General features: G+C 44.8%; 1 protein-coding gene across 1 annotated transcript in view; it reads right to left on the reverse strand.

The window, feature by feature from the left end:
• Positions 1 to 434: 434 nt before the first annotated feature.
• FANCM (FA complementation group M) overlaps positions 435 to 19,477 on the reverse strand; it is a 75,007-nt gene continuing 55,964 nt past the window's right edge. Inside the window, exons 14-23 of the mRNA XM_064461196.1 lie at positions 12,223 to 14,170; positions 10,204 to 10,283; positions 10,025 to 10,093; positions 9,360 to 9,497; positions 6,519 to 6,675; positions 5,177 to 5,283; positions 4,037 to 4,603; positions 2,876 to 3,260; positions 1,074 to 1,365; positions 435 to 689 (exon numbers count right to left, since the gene is read on the reverse strand). Of these exons, the coding sequence (XP_064317266.1) occupies positions 542 to 689; positions 1,074 to 1,365; positions 2,876 to 3,260; positions 4,037 to 4,603; positions 5,177 to 5,283; positions 6,519 to 6,675; positions 9,360 to 9,497; positions 10,025 to 10,093; positions 10,204 to 10,283; positions 12,223 to 14,170 (3,891 nt within the window). The 3' untranslated portion in view covers positions 435 to 541. The remainder of the gene's footprint in view (positions 690 to 1,073; positions 1,366 to 2,875; positions 3,261 to 4,036; positions 4,604 to 5,176; positions 5,284 to 6,518; positions 6,676 to 9,359; positions 9,498 to 10,024; positions 10,094 to 10,203; positions 10,284 to 12,222; positions 14,171 to 19,477) is intronic.

The raw sequence follows: 19,477 nt of genomic DNA on the forward strand, positions 1-19,477 counted from the left end.
GGGGGTGGGAGAGGAGGGGAGGGGGATGTACTTGCTGCCTGGGCCCATCCATCCCTACGTCGCAGCTGTCAGCGTTCCGGGCAAGAACAAGGAACATCGGGCAATTCGCTTTTTCCCTAGCAAACATGGGTACTGATCTTGCTGCGGATGGCAAGCAACTGCCGGTAGGCTCCTTCCCCTCTGCTGCCGCCTTTCCACCCAAGGCAGAAAGCCTTCCGTTGCCAAAACGCTTCAGCCGTGGTTCTCATTAGTAAAGGAGTTGTTTTGGAATGATCAAACCAAGCAACCGAAAGGCAGCCTGCCCCGTGCCCCAAGAGGCACCGGGCAGTGGTGGCAGGGCCCCGGTGTCTGGGGATGTGGGGGCGAGCGTCGCAGACGGGCCCAGCCTCGTGCTCGGTGACAGGCAGGAGCGGCTGTACCACGCCAGAAGCCTCTGACGTTTCTGCAAGGATTTATTTACATATTTTACAGTGAATCAAAACTCAATAAAGTGCAATTAAAAGAAAACAGCCCCGGGTTCCGAAACCAAGTTTCACTCCCCTCAGCTGTGGGCAGCCGCGTTGCCTCTCCCCCTGGCGCAGAGGTTCTCGGGCAGCATCTGCACATCAAAACCGTGGTGGAGGTAGCAGTAGATCTCCTCCGCCTTCTGCGGGCTGACGTGGGCGCCGGCAGCGATGTCCCGCGGGGAGCTGCGAGAGACAAAGGGCAAACCGCCAGTGGGCAGAAGAAGAGAGCGCGAGGGACGCCAGGAGCTGCTGGCGGTCGCCTCGCTGAGAGCACACGCTGAGCAAACCGGGGAGAGGTGCAGAGAAGACAGACCGCCGTGAATGGGGAAAGGAAGAGGTAGGGCAGCGGGAGGGGTGGTGGGAGCGGAGCCCGTGTCGCTGCCCGGGCCTGCTCGGCTCGAGGGGACTGAGAAATGTGTACAGACCAGGACTGACACGGAGACAGGAAAGCGCCTTCCAGTAAGAGAAAGGATCTGGGAGCAACCACCCCAGCAGCGGGCGCCCGACGAGACAGGAGCGAAGGCAAAGTCAGGCCCCAGAGCGTTTGCCGCACATCTCTGCCGTTACCTGTTGGCCATCTTCTTCACGGAGCCAAAGTGATGGCACATATTGAGGGCAGCCACGTAGCTGAGGTTCGGAATGCTCAAGTAGAAGTTGAGCAATTCCCGTTTGTGACCCTCCACCTCCGTTGGCACGCAAATGGCGGCGTTTTTTCTTTGCTCCACCAGAGCCAGGTCTTTCAGCAAACCGGCAGTTTCCTCTTGGCAAGAGCTAAAAAGAATGCGGATGCCAGCCTGGACCAAGGCTGAGAGCACACCGTCGTAGTACTGCGTCCTCTGGAAAAACCGTGACGTTTCTCCTGCAGCGTTAAAATACAGAAAACTCAGTGAGTTTGACGTGCTAAAATTACTGTGGAAAGTCTAATATGAATCACTCGCAAAGCAAAAACGGCTCAAAGATCCCCTGCTTTGAGAACACACAACCGAAAACAAGATGAAGGAAAACGCCCCCAGGAAGGGAGGCAGGAGGGGTCACAGGAGCAGGATTTACTTGGGTATTTCAGAGGTGGGGTTCCGGAATTAACACTGAACTTGCAAATGAAATGTCATTAGGAGAGGGCTGGGAGGAACACGTGGTAAGTGACGAACAACAGGGCGGACCAAATCAGAAGAGGGTTGGTGAAAGCTACGAAAGTAAGAACGCACTGGAACGCTGTCCAACAAGAAACGGGCAGCTCTCCGGAAACAGCGTAATGAGTAAAACTGGACAAAACCAATGAAAATGAATGGTGCCTTTGCAGCGGGGTAAAAAGGCAGCTCAAACCCAATCCACTTATCTACAGCCCCTGCGGAGAAGCTACATCTTCAGTGACCAATTCTATTATTGTTTCCGTATCTGAACCATCAATAAATTAGATTTCTGTCACAAAAACAAAGCTGCATCCACAATAATTTGATTTCTATAGTGGAGTTTTATATCCCAGAACGTCTGTAATTTAACTGGAGCTGTGAGCTCTAGTTATGTCTTCTGTGAAGCAGGTGCAAGCAAGACCTCTCGGTTATTGTCTAGACGGTGCTGAGCCTTAGTAAAATTGTTTGATGGCATAATTTGGATCTCAGGATAACAGCAAATGGCTTGGCCAAATTATCTAAATTAAAGAAATAGCCTTGTTTAATCAAGTCCGGAGGCGTCTTTGAGACTCCTCTTTTCTGTGCTGCGTGACACGAGGCAGTAGGTCAAACACAGCCTTTCCAAAGTAACTCTTGGTAGGAGCACTCTTTTTGGCTTCTCTCTTTTCTTTTGCCTGCTGAGGCAGCAGCCGTTACGCGGTTTGGTCTCTACAATTCGGAGGTAACGACACGTGGGCCGGCGTGCTCAGCCTGGCTACCGCTCTCGCTGGTTCTAACCCGTGAGTTCCCCCTGTGGTTCCGCAATGCCACGCGTTAGGGCACTGCTAGAAAAAACATATTTCTCTCGAGCCGGCTATTATTTCCGTGCTGAGCGTAGGTAGGCTTGTGCTTGTTCCTTCTGTGTTGAAATCCGTCTTGAAGCTGGGTTTCTTTTGCGCCTATTAGTATGGTCAGTTAATAACGTTTGCGTTAACGTGCCTTCCCCTGCCTCAGTAACCAGTAAGCAGTGTACCCCTCTGGATCCAGTTGTGTATCTCTGCCCAGATTAAATGGCCCTCAAAAGCAAAACAAGTTTTAGTGTTCAGCTGGTGACCTTATTAATGTAATACTCCTGCAGAGACTAACGTACAGGTTTTCAATCCCCATTCCCTCCCACACGATACACGAAGCCAGCGTGGCCAGCGCAAGCCTTGGGCAGACCAGCGCGGCCCCACGGTGCCCCCGCCTGGGAACACCTACCTGTCTTAATCCTGTCCTTTTCCACGATCACGCATATTCTCTGAAACATGCTCTGCAGGTGCTGGATCCGCTGGGTGACTTTATTTCTGTTCACGGAGTTCAGTAATTCCGACAGAAATTTCCTTTCCACGGCCATGCAGTTGCTCACGATGTAATCGCTGCTGCTCAGCGAGCAAACCTGCACCTTCACGCCATGAACCGCCTTCAAGGAAGAAATCACCTCTGCTCCAGAGGAGATCTCACGGCTGTCTACCAGAATGCAGAGCGGAGGCTTTTTCTCCAGAGGGTCACGGGAGGACAGAGCCGTAGCTGAAGAGGGGTTTGCGGAAGCAGAACAAGGCGGAACTGAAGTGCTCCTACCGGTGTTCTTCAAAGAACTTCCCACCTGTAAATGTTGAAAAACCACACGGTGTTTCCAGGAGATCATGGAAGCATAAGGCCAAGAGCAATTAAAAAAAAACAACAGTTTTCAAATACTGATGTTTAACAGATACGCTTTGTTCAACCTTTTTTTTTTTTTTTAAATGCAATTAATAAAATCTTGGGGAAAAAAGGTATTTTTTGATATTGCAATTGCAAAACATTAACACTTTCAGATTAACACTTTAATCCCCGATAAACAATCTCCCAAATTAGTTGATGTAAATATTTAGCAGCTTAAATGACAAAAACAGGCAGCCTTCACTAACGAGTTCAATAAAAACTGAATACTGTAGAGGGTACAGGTCAGGCAGAGAAGTGTAAGAGATCAGGAATCCAACCTCTGGCTATGAAGGGTCTTAATTTAGGACAGTGAACAAGTATTTTATAACTACGAAACCCAAATTATCAGCGGACACTCGACTGAAATCGATCCATACTCCCCCACGACTGTCGGACTCGAGGCAGTGCCTAATCCACAATCGCTACGGATCAGCTGCTGAGACACTCCCCAAGTTATCCTGCGAGTGCCGAAGCTCCCGATGTCACAGGAGAGCGCGACGACGTGAAGCAGTACAAGCAGAACGGCCCTGCCCCTCCCCTGCCAGAAGCACGCTCGCTATTGCGGCCGTATGGCCGACAGCCCCCAAAACAACAGCGCAACAGGACAGGTTGCCGCTGCGTGGGGTTCTTTAGCAAACATGAGGTGAGAGGAATTCCTTGTTTTGAATTAACACCGACCTCAGCGGGAGCCTGGAGATCCTCCTTCCCCAAATCAGAGCTAGCGACAGCTGGTGGAAGGCGTGTGCTCCTGACCTGATGGTCTGGGTGAAAATCCAGCCTTTCAGACACCGAAGCTTTCAAGCCGAGAAGCATCTTGCTCTTACTCTCCACAGACTGATGAACACCGATGTCCCCAGCAATTGTTCTGTGCTGCGCAGAAGAGGCGGAAGGCAATGACGTGGGTGACTTCGCACTTTCCTGTTCTGCCCCGAGACAGTCTGTTTTCATGGGCTTCTCATTGCTAACACCTGTTTCTTCCCCGCTGGAATCGCTGAGGACGATAATTCGGGATGGTTTCTTCTTTTGCACTGTGCCAGAGTAGTTCTCTTCCATCCTGGCCTCGTTTAATTTTCTCCTGCGGCGAGTGAGGTAGTGTTTTCTTCCACTAGTAAAACTCTCATTATTTAGGAGATCGAAATTAACGCACACTTCCTCCTCACTAGATTCACTTTTTCTGCAAGTTTCCTCTTCCCCCTCTCCAACACAGAAACTGTCTTCTGCGTAAGTCTGGTCTTGCTCAGGAATCTGTTGGGGGGGAAAAACCAAACCCAATGAGTTACAAAACACCGTAATGATTTTGCTCCTTGGTAAACGCGCTCTGCTGCCCCGATCCATCCTACGCACAAGCACTGCGGGGCCGAGGGCCTTCTCACACCTCCCAAAGCCTCCCCTGCTGAATATGCTCTGCAGCTCCCGAGCTGCTTCCCGGGAGGGCCCTACGCACGCGTGGCTGTGTCGGGAACAAGCGTACACGCGGATGAGTCCCATGATTCATCACCAGAAAGCTTTTATTGGGACTGTGAATTGTAGCATCACAACAGAAGCGAGACTCGCTCGCTGATACGACTATCGAACAGGTTGGAATTACAGACAGGAATATCTCCGTTGTGTGTCTCCACAGAGGTGGAAGGACTCTGCACGCTTTCACTTAAAAATCAAAATGAAGCAAAAAGTCTTTGCTAGAACGTATTATTTATCAACATTAGGCTGCAAACTACACTTCAAAGGAGGATTAGAACCTAGATACGGTCACAGTCGTATTTCGCAAGGAACCCGCAGCCGGAATTTCACAAGGACGGGAGGTATTTCGTTTCATACCTGTGAGAAAATTGCCGTGTCGTTGAATTCACGATGAACCATTTTGTATCTATTGCCAAGAGCTGGACTACGCACAGATTTCAGATAAACTCTTTTCATCTCACAGTCTGGATAAAAACAAGAAGATAGAAGAGAATACAGTATTATTAAGGATATAATTTTAAATTCATTATTGTTATGTCGTGTTTTCAATATTAAGTAATTCCTTTCTAGTCTCCCAATACCCTGTATTTCACAAAATAAAAATTTGAAATTCCCAGACACCTCTGAAAATCCCAAAGCCAAGGGCTAGGCCTACCCAGCTTGCCTAGACTGGGTGTTAGGAAAAACGCCTTCCCTGCCAGAGCGGTCGGGCCCTGGCACAGGCTGCCCAGAGAGGTGGGGGAGTCACCGTCCCTGGGGGGGTTCAAACACCGTGCAGACGTGGCCCTTGGGGACATGGATTAGGAGGCCTGGGGGTGTTGGGGTGGGGGTTGGACTTGATGATCCTCAAGGTCTTTCCAACCTTAACGATTCTATGAGTCTATTCTATAGCATTTTACTGCCTACAGCCCAGTTTGCCAAGCAGGTGAGCAGGGAGAAGGGCAATGTTAACTACAGGAAACCCAAATTACTCAGTTTTCTGTGTTGCAAGTCCCCCCCAAAACAGACACAACCGATTTCACAGGCTGTATGAGAAAGGATGTGTTTACTGAAGCCCACACAGGATCTTACAGGGAACAACCCACAATTTCAGTGGAGAAAGAAAATCCTCAGTAACACCTGGGAATCTTAAATGGCAATAAGGCGATTCCATCATGCAAATATCCCAGGCAAAGACAAGGCTCATAAGCACTGGGGTAAGTAAACCATCCTGGCCAAAAACCAGCATTACCTTCTCAGCTCTGTCAGCGTCAACGCTGTGATTTTATCTTTATCATTCATATCGTTATTTCATATCATATTTTAGGTCTCTCTGTAACAGAAGACCTGAAAGATTCAGAAATTTCTACACGCAATTGAAAATCGTGTTCCTGTTCAGTCATAGGCGGGGGGGGGTCGACCCTCAGCAAGAGGCGATCTCCTGCCCCACAATCCTCGAAGAACAGGCTCCAGCCTGCCCAAAGCTATTGCACGGCAGAGGCTCCAGGGAGGAGCTTACTACATAAGAAACCCATGCGAATACAAACAGAAAACGTCCAGACAGATAACGGAAAGCCCCAGGTTTACCACAGCCGAGGAGGTTACTGCTCACTAGCTGACGCATGCTGACACGTCAGCTGACGGGTTGGCCGCGCCTATCGTACATCATTTGCTAAGCAACACCCCTTAGCTTAAAACCATCACAGCTCTCCTCATTCACCGTTTAACGCTTGCGTGACCTCTACATCATCGTTCAGGAACTGAGCGAGCGAAGAGTTCAGCTTGTCCTCTGCATCATCGCTCTCGTCGGATGAAACACCGTCTGCATCTTGCTGGGACAGCTCAGCTTCTTCATCTAAAAACTGTCTCGCTGCATTCTAGAAGTGAAAAAAATCCACACAAAATCTGAGTTAGAAGGTGGCTCCCAATTGCCTAATGTTACGTACGAGACCTCCGATTAAACCAGTTCATGGCTTCAGAACATCAGCTACTCAGACAACCACGGATATTAGGCTTCTGGCTTTGAAAAGAGAACGCATCAGAGGGAACAGAGGTAAAGAACACGCGGATCAGTGAAATACACGGCAGCACACAGACGTCTGTCCCACCAGCTCAGAAGGCGGAGGCCGGACTGCATTTCAAAGCGCTGGCCAAAGGTAACCACAGTGCGCAGCACTGTCTGCACCCAGACCAGGTAATAGTACGGGCAGAACTTACCAACCGTTGTAGCGAAGCTACCCAAAAATATCAGGTTGTTTTGTAACCTATGAATCTAGTTCTATCCATTTTATTCGCTTTCAAAAATCTGTTTTGATTTTGAAGGGCTGGATTACTCTGACCCCAAGCCCACTCGAAACTTCAGATACAGACTTCGCGCGGGTTTGCCCTTTCCTCTTTAGGATTTAGGATTGATTGTTTCATGAATTCATCACACAGTGCGACTCATTATTGAGAAAATGCTCGTCTTTCAGGGAAGATGAGGCACTTCACATGTGAGCTGCAGCCCAGGAGACACGATAACAACCCTGATACTGAGTTCCCTCGAAAACAGACAACAGAACATTCACAACAAAGTACATGGAAACAAAACAAATTAATTCAGAGAGATGTTTTGTCAGAGATACTTTATATTAAGGTAACCTTCACTTATCATTTCAGCTATAAAGTACTAAAGTAAAAGATGGGGGGGGGGGGGGAAAACCTCAAAACCCATTATGCCTCCCAATTACTCCAAAAGAATGATTTGTTTGCCTTCAAAATACCTTGTATTAAAAGCACAATGCTGTAAATTTCACTTTGGTGCATGAAAGACTACGGCAGCTTGTGCTACAATAAGTGACATCGCTGATTTTCATACTTTCCTAAGTCTTTTAATTATTTGCTTACACCAATTAGTAAGCCTGAATGACAGACATTATTAATAGTTCCTTTCTAGAACAGTTTTGATTATTCTGAAACACACTGGAGGTCACCTGTTTACAGGAAAGAGCTCTCGATGCTATTGCCAATTAGTCTTAATCCTTCTTACTTGCAAAGGACCATGGAGAGGACAAACCCTGCGGTGTGAAAAGCACCGAGACACCAGAAACTGACAGTCAAGAGCCTGGTCACGCTTGGGAAACAGTAAGTTACCAGGTTCTTAAATTATTTACTGAATCTTTGAATTCAGCACCAGTGGCTGTTTTGGTCACCTTGGGCTTCTCACAGACTCCGTTAAGCTAACGGCAGAGCTCGGCTGCACTTACAGCTCCGTTCCCTGCACTTCTGACACAACACCCTAACTGGCGGTGGACTCACCAGAATAATTATAATGTCTTGGATCTGCTGTGGATCTGGAATTCTGACATGTTCATCACCATGAATGTTTAGGTAAGATGATACATGAAGGCAGAGTAGAACTTCCTAAGCATACAGGGGACACACTCTCTTTCCATGAGCCTTTTGGTCTCACATCAAAAAAGTGTTTAAATAAAATTGAAACCTCTTTTTTTCATCTACTTAGTTCTTTGTATTCCAGAACATAAAATACTGAGGCTATAGGGAAGTGTCCATAATGAAGATTATCTTTGAAACAGTAATTTCTGCCTGGTGGAACCACATCCGTGTGTATTTAAGAGCTTTTCAACTTGCTATGAATGTATGGTTCTGGCCCCTCGTCCTCTCCTGCATCCATCCCTGCAGTGGCAGACTGAAGTGTGAAATACTAAGTTCTGATTTAAGCTTTGGGGTCGAGGGACCATTGCTGTTGTAAGATGTTCAAAGCTGACACCGTTGGAGCAGGCGATAAATCCATACGATCAAATGCCCTAACGGTGTAAGTTCTGCACAAGTACCTGAGCTTCCTGAGTCTGACTAAGCTTTGAGTATCTCCTACGTGTAATGTAAATCGTTAGTTTGCTTCAGACCATGACTATGCAGGGCCCTGCAGCTTCCTCTGAAAGCCAGGCAATGGACCTGAGGGTTAAGGTCATTATCCAGTCTTCTGAGATTTCATCTCAAGGGTTTGCAACAGACTTGTGCGAAACTGCTATGAGCCTCGACCCTCCTAAATGATGTCTTAAAAACAAACACCTGCCCAGCTGCATGGCTACTATAATACAGTTATATTGCGAGACCCTACAAAGGACATAAAATAGACAGAAGCCCCGTTTTTCAGGCCATAAAATACACACGAGCTCCAGAACGAGTGACTCAACGACACAGTAAATTTTCATCCTAAGTATGTGAAACGAGTGCTCAGCATTTCTGGCATTTTCATTTGTTTTTAAAGATTTAAATACAGGCACATTAGAAAATATTTTAAGTTCATTCCTGCAGTTTGAACAGAAAGCAGAATCTCAGTGCCTTGCTGTCTCTTTTTTTGTGTGTTTTTGTTCGGTACCACGTGCCGCCTGTGTTGAAGGAAGCATTCTTCCGCACTAGGGTTTGCCACGGTGCAAACGTGCGCTGCCACACACACACACCCCTCCCCAAAGCACAGCCACGACCTCTGCTGCAGCTCCAGTGCAAACGGCTCCGAATGCGGCCTTCAGCGCACTGAGAGGCACGGAACGTCACGTACCTCGTACGTAAAACTGCTCTTGACCTTTTGGCGCTTCGTACTTCTCGGCTGTTTCTGGTTACAGGGTGCCGAGCTGCTCTTCGTGGTCCTGCTTGAGTTGTTGTGAAAATCCGCGCTGTCATCACTGGACACGTCAGACTAGAGGGACACGTCACAAACACGCCAATAAATAAGACTGAAGCAAGCAATACTTTAATTACACAGTCATCCTTCAACATCTGGGGGTTTTAAGCAATACCTGATTATTTGTGACTGATTTGCTACGGCAAAATAATACAATGACGCTAATCATCTTATTGAATACAAAAGGAACGAGGAAATGTTATTTGGGAGAAAAATCAAGTCAAATGTGACATGAACTTTTGTTTTTCATTCAAAGCTTTGTGAAGAAAAGGTTATTTTACTGCCTTTCACAGAGGGAGAGGCTCGGCTCTCCTGCCTGTAACAATAATTCACAGCCAGACAAGTACAAAGTCATCTTTGGAGACCTCAGGAAAGAACTGAAGGAAAGCAACTACATTCTAATATGCCTTAGGTCAGCTGGAATAAGATATTTTTAATAAGAACACTTGCCTACTGCCTTGATCAAGGGTAAATGTTTAAACATGTACTCCATAAACGAGCTTGCATTATCTCCCTTCGGCCTCACCAAAGCACGTACTAACCATGTTAAGTGGGTGTCGACGTTTTCTGATGGCACGAATCGGCGACTCAAAATCACTCTCGCTCAGAACCTGTGTAAACAGAAATAAGTGTAATTGCAAAGAGGATTTTTGTTTCGGTGTTTGTCATTTTGCTTCTCTTGTCTTCCTCTCCCCCCGCTCCCCTTTTTTCCAAGACTCACACCAGGAGACTCCAAAACATTCTTTTTTTTCCTGTTTTTTCTCTGGAAAACAATCTCTTCTTCACTCTCACTGCTGGTTCCTGCAGAAAAAGTAGTAAACAACATTCACAAGAAAATGCATTGTTCACAACACAATATTGCTATAACTGAGCAATCAAAATCTGTCTCTTTCATAGAAGTACCTCCAAAGGAGATTACTTATTGATCTATGTGGCAAATATTGTTCTCTTTAGCCTTGTTAATCAAAATAAATAATCTCCAGCTGAGATGTACAATAAATCCTACCTCCCTGGAGAGTCTCTGCAGGGAAGCGATTACCCCAGGCAGTACAGATTCAGAAAAAGGGAGGTGAAAAATGAAACCAAGAGAAGAAGCCCTGAAAAGTTGAGGAAGAGTTACTCTTCTGGAAGCATTCTGTAATACAGATCCCTCTGGGTGCACTGAAACAAAACCAGAACTCGCTGGAAACTCCTCTTTCCAATTCCTTTTCAAACAAGTGCAGCCTTTTTTGTTTTTACAAAGGACTGCCTTGAGGAAAGACATGCTATTCCTTCACGTTCTGCACGACGAAGCTCCAGTGCTGACAGAGACCCTGCCTGGGTGCAACAGGCACGCCACCTCTGGTAACATCCTTCCTACCCCAAAGCAGGCTCGACACTAACCGCAGCTACCGCATTCTGGCGCATTTTTAACTCTGTTCTAAAGGAGTATGGCAGGAGCGGGCGGGATGGAGAGTTGGCTCTGGCTAAATCACTCAAAGGTTTGAACTTCTTTAAGGAAAAGCACAAAATTCCCAAACGTTCCACTTCTAAAATAACATCATTAAACCCCAATAACTATCATTTCAACAGCACACACTCTCCGGGGAGGTTTTCAAGACCTGACAGGACAAGGCCCCTAAACAATCTGATCCAGGTTCAGTGTTAACCCTGCAATTCTAAAACAGCATTTTGTTTCCTTTTGTAGTTTTGGTTTTGGTCTGGGTTTTTTCTTTGTTTGGTTTTGGTTTTTTTTTTTATAAAATAGATTACAATTTTTGAATTCAGCAAACTAACGTATCAGTTTGAAGATATCATGATTCGGGAAGAAAGGTATCATTCAACAGTCAATCACCTTTGGAAAATAGGATGACTATCGCACAAATTCAAAGAGAAGGAAAAAAAGACTCTTTAAGCACCAAAGGGACTGTTTACGCTTTGTTTCAATGTTTAAGGACAGTAACAAAACCATCCAGAAAAACTCAATGTGCCCTACAAATCAGAGCGAGCGCTAGTAAGCCCGAATTATTCTGCAAGTAATTCAGGGTTATTCAGAGATAAACACAACAAAGGGTGTGAATATGACCCATAAGTGACCTATGAGTGAAGAATGACCGTCATTTATATACTGGCAATATTTGAATATGAATTTTTTTTTATGGTATATTGATCCTAAAGCAGAAAAAGAAAAAGGGAGAGAGAAGGGAGAAAATAAAAAACTAGAACGGAGCCTACAAACAGCCACTATTTTTAAGACAATCCAGGTTTGTGCTGAGGTTATAATCAGCAAATTATGCAACTAAACTGAAAGAAATCCACCAGCAGAGTTTCTGCTCCTCGGGAACAATGACAGGAAAATATGAAGGCACAGATTCAGGGACTGAAGTGCAACAGATCCATAGGATTATGAGTTAGGCACTGAGAGGATTAAGAAAGGCCTTTAAAGGCAGCTATAGCTCACACAGTTGTGTCTCTCACGGTTGCACTGTTAGCACTTGTGAAGAGATACGAGAGGTTTAATTCCAAGTACTTCCTCCAATGTGCACGTGCATGCATCCGCCTCAAATGGCTGAGCTCGTACGCAGGGTTGAGGCTCTGGAAAGCCTCCCCATTCAGCCAGCTTCTAGTATTCTAACCATTATTCCCATTCACCCTTCCCACCTAAGTCATAAAACCAAATTGAGGATCGAACAGATACTGGATTCTACGTTATTTATTTAAACACGAAGGTATTAACTGACTGTACCGCTGAAATCCCTACCTTCAGCAGGAAACACACGTGAACTACGAAGGTTGGAGTCTTCCAGGTTTTCAGTTCTTCCTAAAGGGGAATCGAGCGCATCCATGGCTGAACTCCCAAAGTTCTGCCTATGTGGGCTTGTCTTGTCTTCAGCTGCAAGAGGCGCCTCTGGAATTTGCTCCCTGGTGCTAGAGGAGATATTCACAGGAATTCTTTTGACAGCTTCAATATTGTTAAACTTTCTACTTGTTGGGGTAGAAAGTGCAGAAGCCAAAGCTTCAGGTGATCCAATTCCTGTTGTCCTGTCTCCCGACTTCAAGAAAGGCACTGCAGTGGTAGCATCCTCAGCTCCTTCTCTATCATTCTTGCTCCTACTCTGGAACGGCAAAGGTATGGAAATGTCTCTCCTCTCCAGATTTCGGCAATCCCGTCGTGGTGACGTTTCAACTCTGGAGCTATTCAGTAATTTTTTTTTATCGTCAATGGATTTAACATCTGCATGACTCCCTGAGGCACCATTTAATTCTCTGGTATTACTAGTACTTAGAGCTTCTTCAAAGATTTCATTCTCGCACTCTTCAATGGAAAATCCCAGATCGAAGTTAACAGAAAACAGTTCTTGAGAACAGTCATAAAGATCATCATCATCCAGAAAGTGCTCAGTCACACTAATATCACCTGACGTTTCTGCGGTTGTGGCTTTACCGCTCGTTGGCTGCTCCTTGCAGGCTTTGTCAGCGTTCACGCAGCGCACCTCGGAGGGAGCCCACTCGGAGCCTCGCTCTGCAACTGGCCGAACACCACTCTCACCTGAAAAACTTCCATTACTTGTGTCATAAATGTGGTCATCTTCAAACAAATGTACACTCTTCTCTTCATCGATTATCACATTTTTCTTGTTCACGTCAAGATCTTTATCTTCTCGAACAAAATACCTATTTGAAGGGTTATTTGTCAGAGCGTGATTTATTGTTGGAGTCTGCTTTTGAATTTCAGTGAATTCTTCATTCTCAAACAGACTATCAAAGCTCTCGTTCCAGTGAAGTTCCTCCTTGGCTTTAACAACAGCCGTCTCGGAAGATGGTACAGTTTTTGGAAAATGGGTACTTGCAGAAGCACACAAGTCGCTGGTGACTTTCGGTTCAGGGTTTTCAAAGAGCAGCAGTGAACGATCGACTTCTGAGGACTCAGGAAAGACCTTGTCCTGCAGCCTTTCTGAATAATGACCAGAAATAGCTTTTTGAAAAGGACATATTGTTTCTTCATTTCTCATCACGTTTTCAAAATCATGAAGTTTATTCAAAGAGGGAGGAGATTGTGATAGAAGCCTTTTCGCATCGGAAAGCATTTGTTTTAACGAAGAAGGCTCCTCGGATGGTCTCACAAGCGCAAATGAATCCACGTATGATTCAGGAAGATAAAATAAGTCAGAGGACACAGGTGACTTCTCATCCGTGAAGCTACTATAACCTGAATCTGCGTGGTTTGTCCCCAGTGACTTATGAGCTTTATCTACAGTTTTGTATTCCTTTATTGCTGTACTTTCATGAATTAGAGTACTTTCACTGTTGTCACAGAGGTCAATGAATTCATTTAGGTCAAATGTCACCTCTAGTTCCTCATCCTTTTCACTGCCCTGGTCAGAATTTTCAACCAGAGCAAGCCTTTTTGCTGAGTAAGAGGCCGAAGTATTACTATCTGTAGGCAACACGGGCACTTCCAAATTTAATCCAGAAGTTCTTTTGTGAGTCTTTGTTATTTTAAACGTGGAAGAGAATTCGCTCCCATTATCACTCGTATCAGGTAAAAATGGTTTTACTTTTGATCTGTGCGCCATGCCTTTTCTAGATGAGCATGCTTGCTGATCAGATGTGGAGTTGGTCATGGAAAGATGACTTTTATTCCTTTGAACATTAATGTCTTCAATTCGTAAGTGGGGCTTAACCTCCAGTTCATAGCTGCACTCTCCCTGGTGACAAACAGAGTGGCATATTGACTGTAAGTACATACAGACGTACAAGGACCTGACGTAATGATAACTAAAACAAGTGACAAAGATTTTCATACTCCTAAAGGTTATTAGAAAGGGGTGGGGGAAAAAAAAACCAAAAGGAAAGTGCTTTGCATTTAAAGTCAGAACTTTCAAACAAAAAGTTCGCTGGCAGCTTAACTGCAACTCCATGCGCGGGTAGTCAAGCCTGAATGTTCTAGAAAGACCAAGAGACACCATGCATAAATAAAGGTGGCATTTAACAGAGCAAGAAATGCGCAGTGTTCTGCACCGAGCAGCTGTGCTGTGGAGTTAAGATGCAGTTCTCGGAATATTAACGGCAAGCAACTTCCCTTAGCTAATAAAATGTGCAGGGCATTATGTCCTCAGACGGGCTAGGGCTTACAGGCTGTGGTTGTGGGAGGACTAGCAAATTGGGAAAGGTGCTGAGAGCAGAAGAAACCCTTATTCAAGCACAAGCGAGCCTAGAGTTCTCTGTTCTCTTTGTACTGTTGTTTGTAATTTGGCTGTTGCCATTGATGACACATTAAGAACTTCTCACGTACTCTGAACTTATTTTTTTTTCACGGATGCTTATTAATCTTCTGTTCAAAAAGGCACTGACCTAGGCAACCAACTCTTTTCAAAATACACTTGAAAAAAAGCATGATAGACTTTGACATCACTCCCAGTTAGGTATCCATACAAGGGCCGCCTGGATGGAAAAGCTATTTATTTATTGTCCTTCTCACTCTCCATTTTAAATTAAGATTTGAAAATCTTAATGCAATCTCCCAAAGGAACAGTAAGGGTCAAATGAGGCTCTGAAAGCAATGGTTTGAAACACTTGTTCAAAGTCTAAACTTGTTTGGCTAATAAAAATGAGGATGTAAGATCTAAACAGAAGGTACAATTATTTGGCAGTTCAGTCAGATGAATCCCTAGGCTTATTAATCCTGAACTTAAACGATGTACCTTTATACGTTACCTGCTTCCTATACAAGTAACATTCTCCAAAAGCCTTACCAGATACAAGTAGGAAAAAATTAAGGTCCTCATAATCCTAACCTCCTGAACCCTCCTCATTGTCCCACAGGAATACTACTAGAGCAGTTCTACTTCAGCTTGTGCTAGCCATACCGATATTCGCTGTTCAAGCTCCAACAACATCTGCATCTTCCAGTAGCATTTCGCAGCCCCCCATCCTCCTCTAGCTCTGCACAAGCACAAGCTAGACCCTTCACTCCCTGTCATATGTACCCAGGCAATGCGCGGACTCTTCTCCCACGGGCATAACCCCTGCTCTTCCTTCATAGAGAACACGCCTTCTCATTTCTTCAACATCTGGTCTCAGGGTAATTGAGTTGCTCAGGAAGTTTCCAGAGCTGTTCTAACCAATGGCACCGTGACACCAACATCTTGACAAAACCGGGACCCCCGGGACCACCGAGGCGTCTCCCCAAAGGAGGCTGTTAAGCAGTTGGAGTTTCCACAGATGGTACCCCTGGAGCTGCTGTTAAACAACCTTTTACTGCTAGGCTCCCTACGGGAGCCAGAGGAGTCAACCATGGAAAACCAGGTTTGAAAACCCCCCTGGAAAGTCATTCTACCCCGTTACACAAGGCAGAAATAACCATACCTAAAAGTACTGCTGCCTGGCTTGTCTAAATGGATTCCTGAAACAGGATTCGAAGCCGTCTTCCATGCATCTGAAGACGGATCACATCCTGACACAGTTTTGGATCCTCTCTGGTTGCAGTAGATAAAGCAGACTGTCCAGTATTAATATTTTTTCGCTCTCAGTAATAACAATAACAACATCATCATCATCAACGTTATCAGTATTTAGGTTTTACCACTGATTTCATACACATGCCACAGGAAGGATGATATGCAGAATAAATAAGGAAGAATCTGTGTACAGGCTGTTTTGGGGTGGGGGCGCAGCTGGTTACAAGCCCTGTTCCCAACGGTGATACACCCGTGTCAGTAAAAACCTATGCAGTTTCTATACGGTCAGCACAGCAGGGCAGTAGAGCAGGGGGAGGAGGTTCAATTGCCAGAGATCCAGCTCTAAAGGGCCGTGAGACTCCTACTCCATTTCTCACTACGGAAGATGTTGCTCAGCTGCTACACCTTTGCCTAGGCTTAGGCTATCCATTTATAAACATATCCAAAGAAGCTAAGATTAGGATTTTTTTAAAAAGAGATCTCCAAGGAGCTCCCCAGCCTATACAGGCTGATTTATAAGAAGTCTTAATACCAAATACTGAAGAAAACAATTACTATGAAAGGGCTAAAAGATAATTTTGATATGTGTAGATTCTAAATAATTAGTTTCCCCTCAAGCTCAATCAAAACACAAAATCAAGCTACGGAAGTCTTTGTAGGAAATCAAAGAGCAGTAACAAACAACAATCAACACGACCTGGTCCAATTAACTTTGCAAATGTCACCTGAGGAGATTAAACCTTTGGTTGACAAGGTAACGGCGTCGATAATGATATGTTTAGATTTATGTAAGTAACAAGTGGATACTACGCAATTGCATAATACGTCAATTAAAGTACGAAGCATTGTAAGAACAGAACCTATGTTAAATGGATTAACGATGGATTAGCTGCCAAACCACTAAGCCTTATTGAAACAGAAGTAGGTGATGCTCTTGCCCGCCCAACACACATTTAAGAGGTGCCAGTGCAGATCGTTCTTGGCCCTAGATTGTTCTGCACTTTTTAAGTAACCCAGAGTAAAGCAACGCAAAACTAATCAAACCTGCAGGAAAAGATGAGGGTTCTGAGTAAGTAAAAGGATAATTCAAATCACAACTGGACCAGAGAGCGAGCAGATAAGAGCAAATCATTTACATTTTCCTATGGCCAGACACGCAGTTGTATGTTTAGGAGAGTAAGGGGTAACAGAACCGTAGCACGTCGTCCAAAGGTACATAATCTCTTGCTTACATACCTCAGGAACTAGGTGGTGGCAAATGTGGTGCCATCGTTTAACGGTCAGGGAGGAAGCTAATACGTTGCTACCCTTATATGTCCATACTGCATAAGTTAGTAGACGATATAGCAGATAATAAAAGTACTGGATGAGTCTTCTTCAAAAGTGTCAATATTGCTTTTGAAAACAATCAGACCTTACAAACCCGTTAGATTTCTTTGAAGAGACCAACAAGCAAAACCACGGAGGTGCCGCCACGCCTACCACCCTCCCAGCTTTCTGAAAGGCTTGCAAAAAGTCCCTACCAAAATCCTGAAATAATCAGAGAAGGCAAATTAGGGAAATTTCTCACACGGATAAGTCATTGGGTACAGGACAGAAAACAGGAGCGAGGAGTTGTTACAGTGAAGAACTTCATTAGGCCACTGCATACGCCCATGATTCTGGTCTAACCTGGGGGGACGGGGGAAGTCTAGCAGAATTTAGCATCTAGGGCAAACTTTAGTAACCTAATTTCAGGCTTACATGGAGTTATGTAACTGCTCTACTTCAACTCAGCCGTTGGAAATACTTTCTCCCAAACAAAATACTTTCTTCCGGTGAATCTAGTTAATACTGATGGAGTGAAAGGACAGAATTATCAGTATCACATTTTAGCTCGAACGTGTACAACTTGTAAAATCTAAAATTACCTGATCAGCTCTTCTATAACCTAGCGAGCTCCAGTGTGTACCAGCTACTCAGTAAATAGGTCATGCAGGAGTAGAAAAACAGGCATCGCTCGTATATTATTGTACTAAATCAATGACCTTGCTTAGAATTACTGATTCAGTTTAAAAAGCAATAGGGTTTTTTAATATAGACAATAAAAAGGAAAAAGTAAACTTTCAATATTAAAATTTTCACTTCTAATATATAAATATATGTATATATACACAAATACACACACCCTCTTTTCTAGCATTTAAATTTAAGGCATTTAATATAAAAATTAAAATTAACCTCTCTCTCCTCATAAGCTGCTTTGGATGTACATTTTCTAAGGAGATCCAGGTATCTGCCAAAACCCTGGTAATTTTGCTACTTAAAAATGAAAGGGTAAGTGTGTGAACAGGTACAGTATAGATTCTAACAATTATAACGTCTTTAATCGAAAGCTTGGTTGAAACGGAGGCAAAAGCAGCAGAAGCAACTGCCATTGAAGTCTTTTCTGACCCAAAGCAGAACCTATTTTCAGACCTGGTTTTTTGGTTACATCTAGGGAAGAAAGGCTTTGGGGTTTTCAGCCTTCATACTGAGTATGAATAAATCCCACGGAGTCAACACCGCCAATACCGTTCGTCACATGGGTATTTTTTCTGGTTAACTTACAGTTTAGCATGAATATTAACAAAAAAAATCAAGCAGTAAAGCTGCTGGTTTTCACAGAGTATTTTGCATGAGCAGGTAGAGCAGATATCAAAGCAGCATATTCCAACCTATTCGAATGTCAAGTGGTTACAATTTTTTCCTTGTAGGCAATCAGTTGATCCCTTAATACTCAGGGGAAAAACCCTTGTGTTTGCCCCCACATGTGATCCTCAACACACGGAAGACACCTTTTCTTGTATTCTGGACAACAAAATGCAATGCCTCAAATGCTCTCAGCTGTGACCGTCCTCCCCCACACCCCACAAACACTTCTTAAGGTTTACTGATATCACCTAGGCTATAATTATTGCTTTTAATATGTTGGATATGTTAACACACACTCGCTGAGGAAGCTAAACTGCCCTTCAATCACAATGGAAGACTTCTGGAGGATAGAGAAATCAAAGTGAGCAGTGCTTCTCCAGCTCCTCCCATCCCTGCCATTCAGGAATCCTGCTCACCTGCTTGACAAACTGGGCTGTAGGCAGTAAAATCTTATAGAATAGACTCATTAAGGTTGGAAAAGATCCCTAGGATCAGCAAGTCCAACAGTCAACCCAACACCCCCAGGCCTCCTAAACCATGCCCTGAAGTGCCACGTCTACACATCTTTCAAATACCCCCAGGGACGGTGACTCCCCCCCCTCTCTGGGCAGCCTGTGCCAGGGCCTGACTGCTCTGGCAGGGAAGGCATTTTTCCTAATACCCAATCTAAAAATAATGTCCCTCTCTGAAATGGTTTAACATACAACTGTGTACTCTACAGTACTTACTAGTGCCCAGTGATGAGACTGAAGCACAAGAATGCAAGAGGACAAGTACCCACAGCTGTCAGACAAAGGCTGCTTTAACCCAGTGTGTTGCATCTGGCCAAGAATTGAGAAAAGTACAGAAATCAAGAAATTATAGAGTGCTTTTTCCCCAAAA

Source organism: Phalacrocorax carbo, chromosome 9, assembly GCF_963921805.1.
Source record: "Phalacrocorax carbo chromosome 9, bPhaCar2.1, whole genome shotgun sequence".
Lineage (NCBI taxonomy): Eukaryota > Metazoa > Chordata > Aves > Suliformes > Phalacrocoracidae > Phalacrocorax > Phalacrocorax carbo.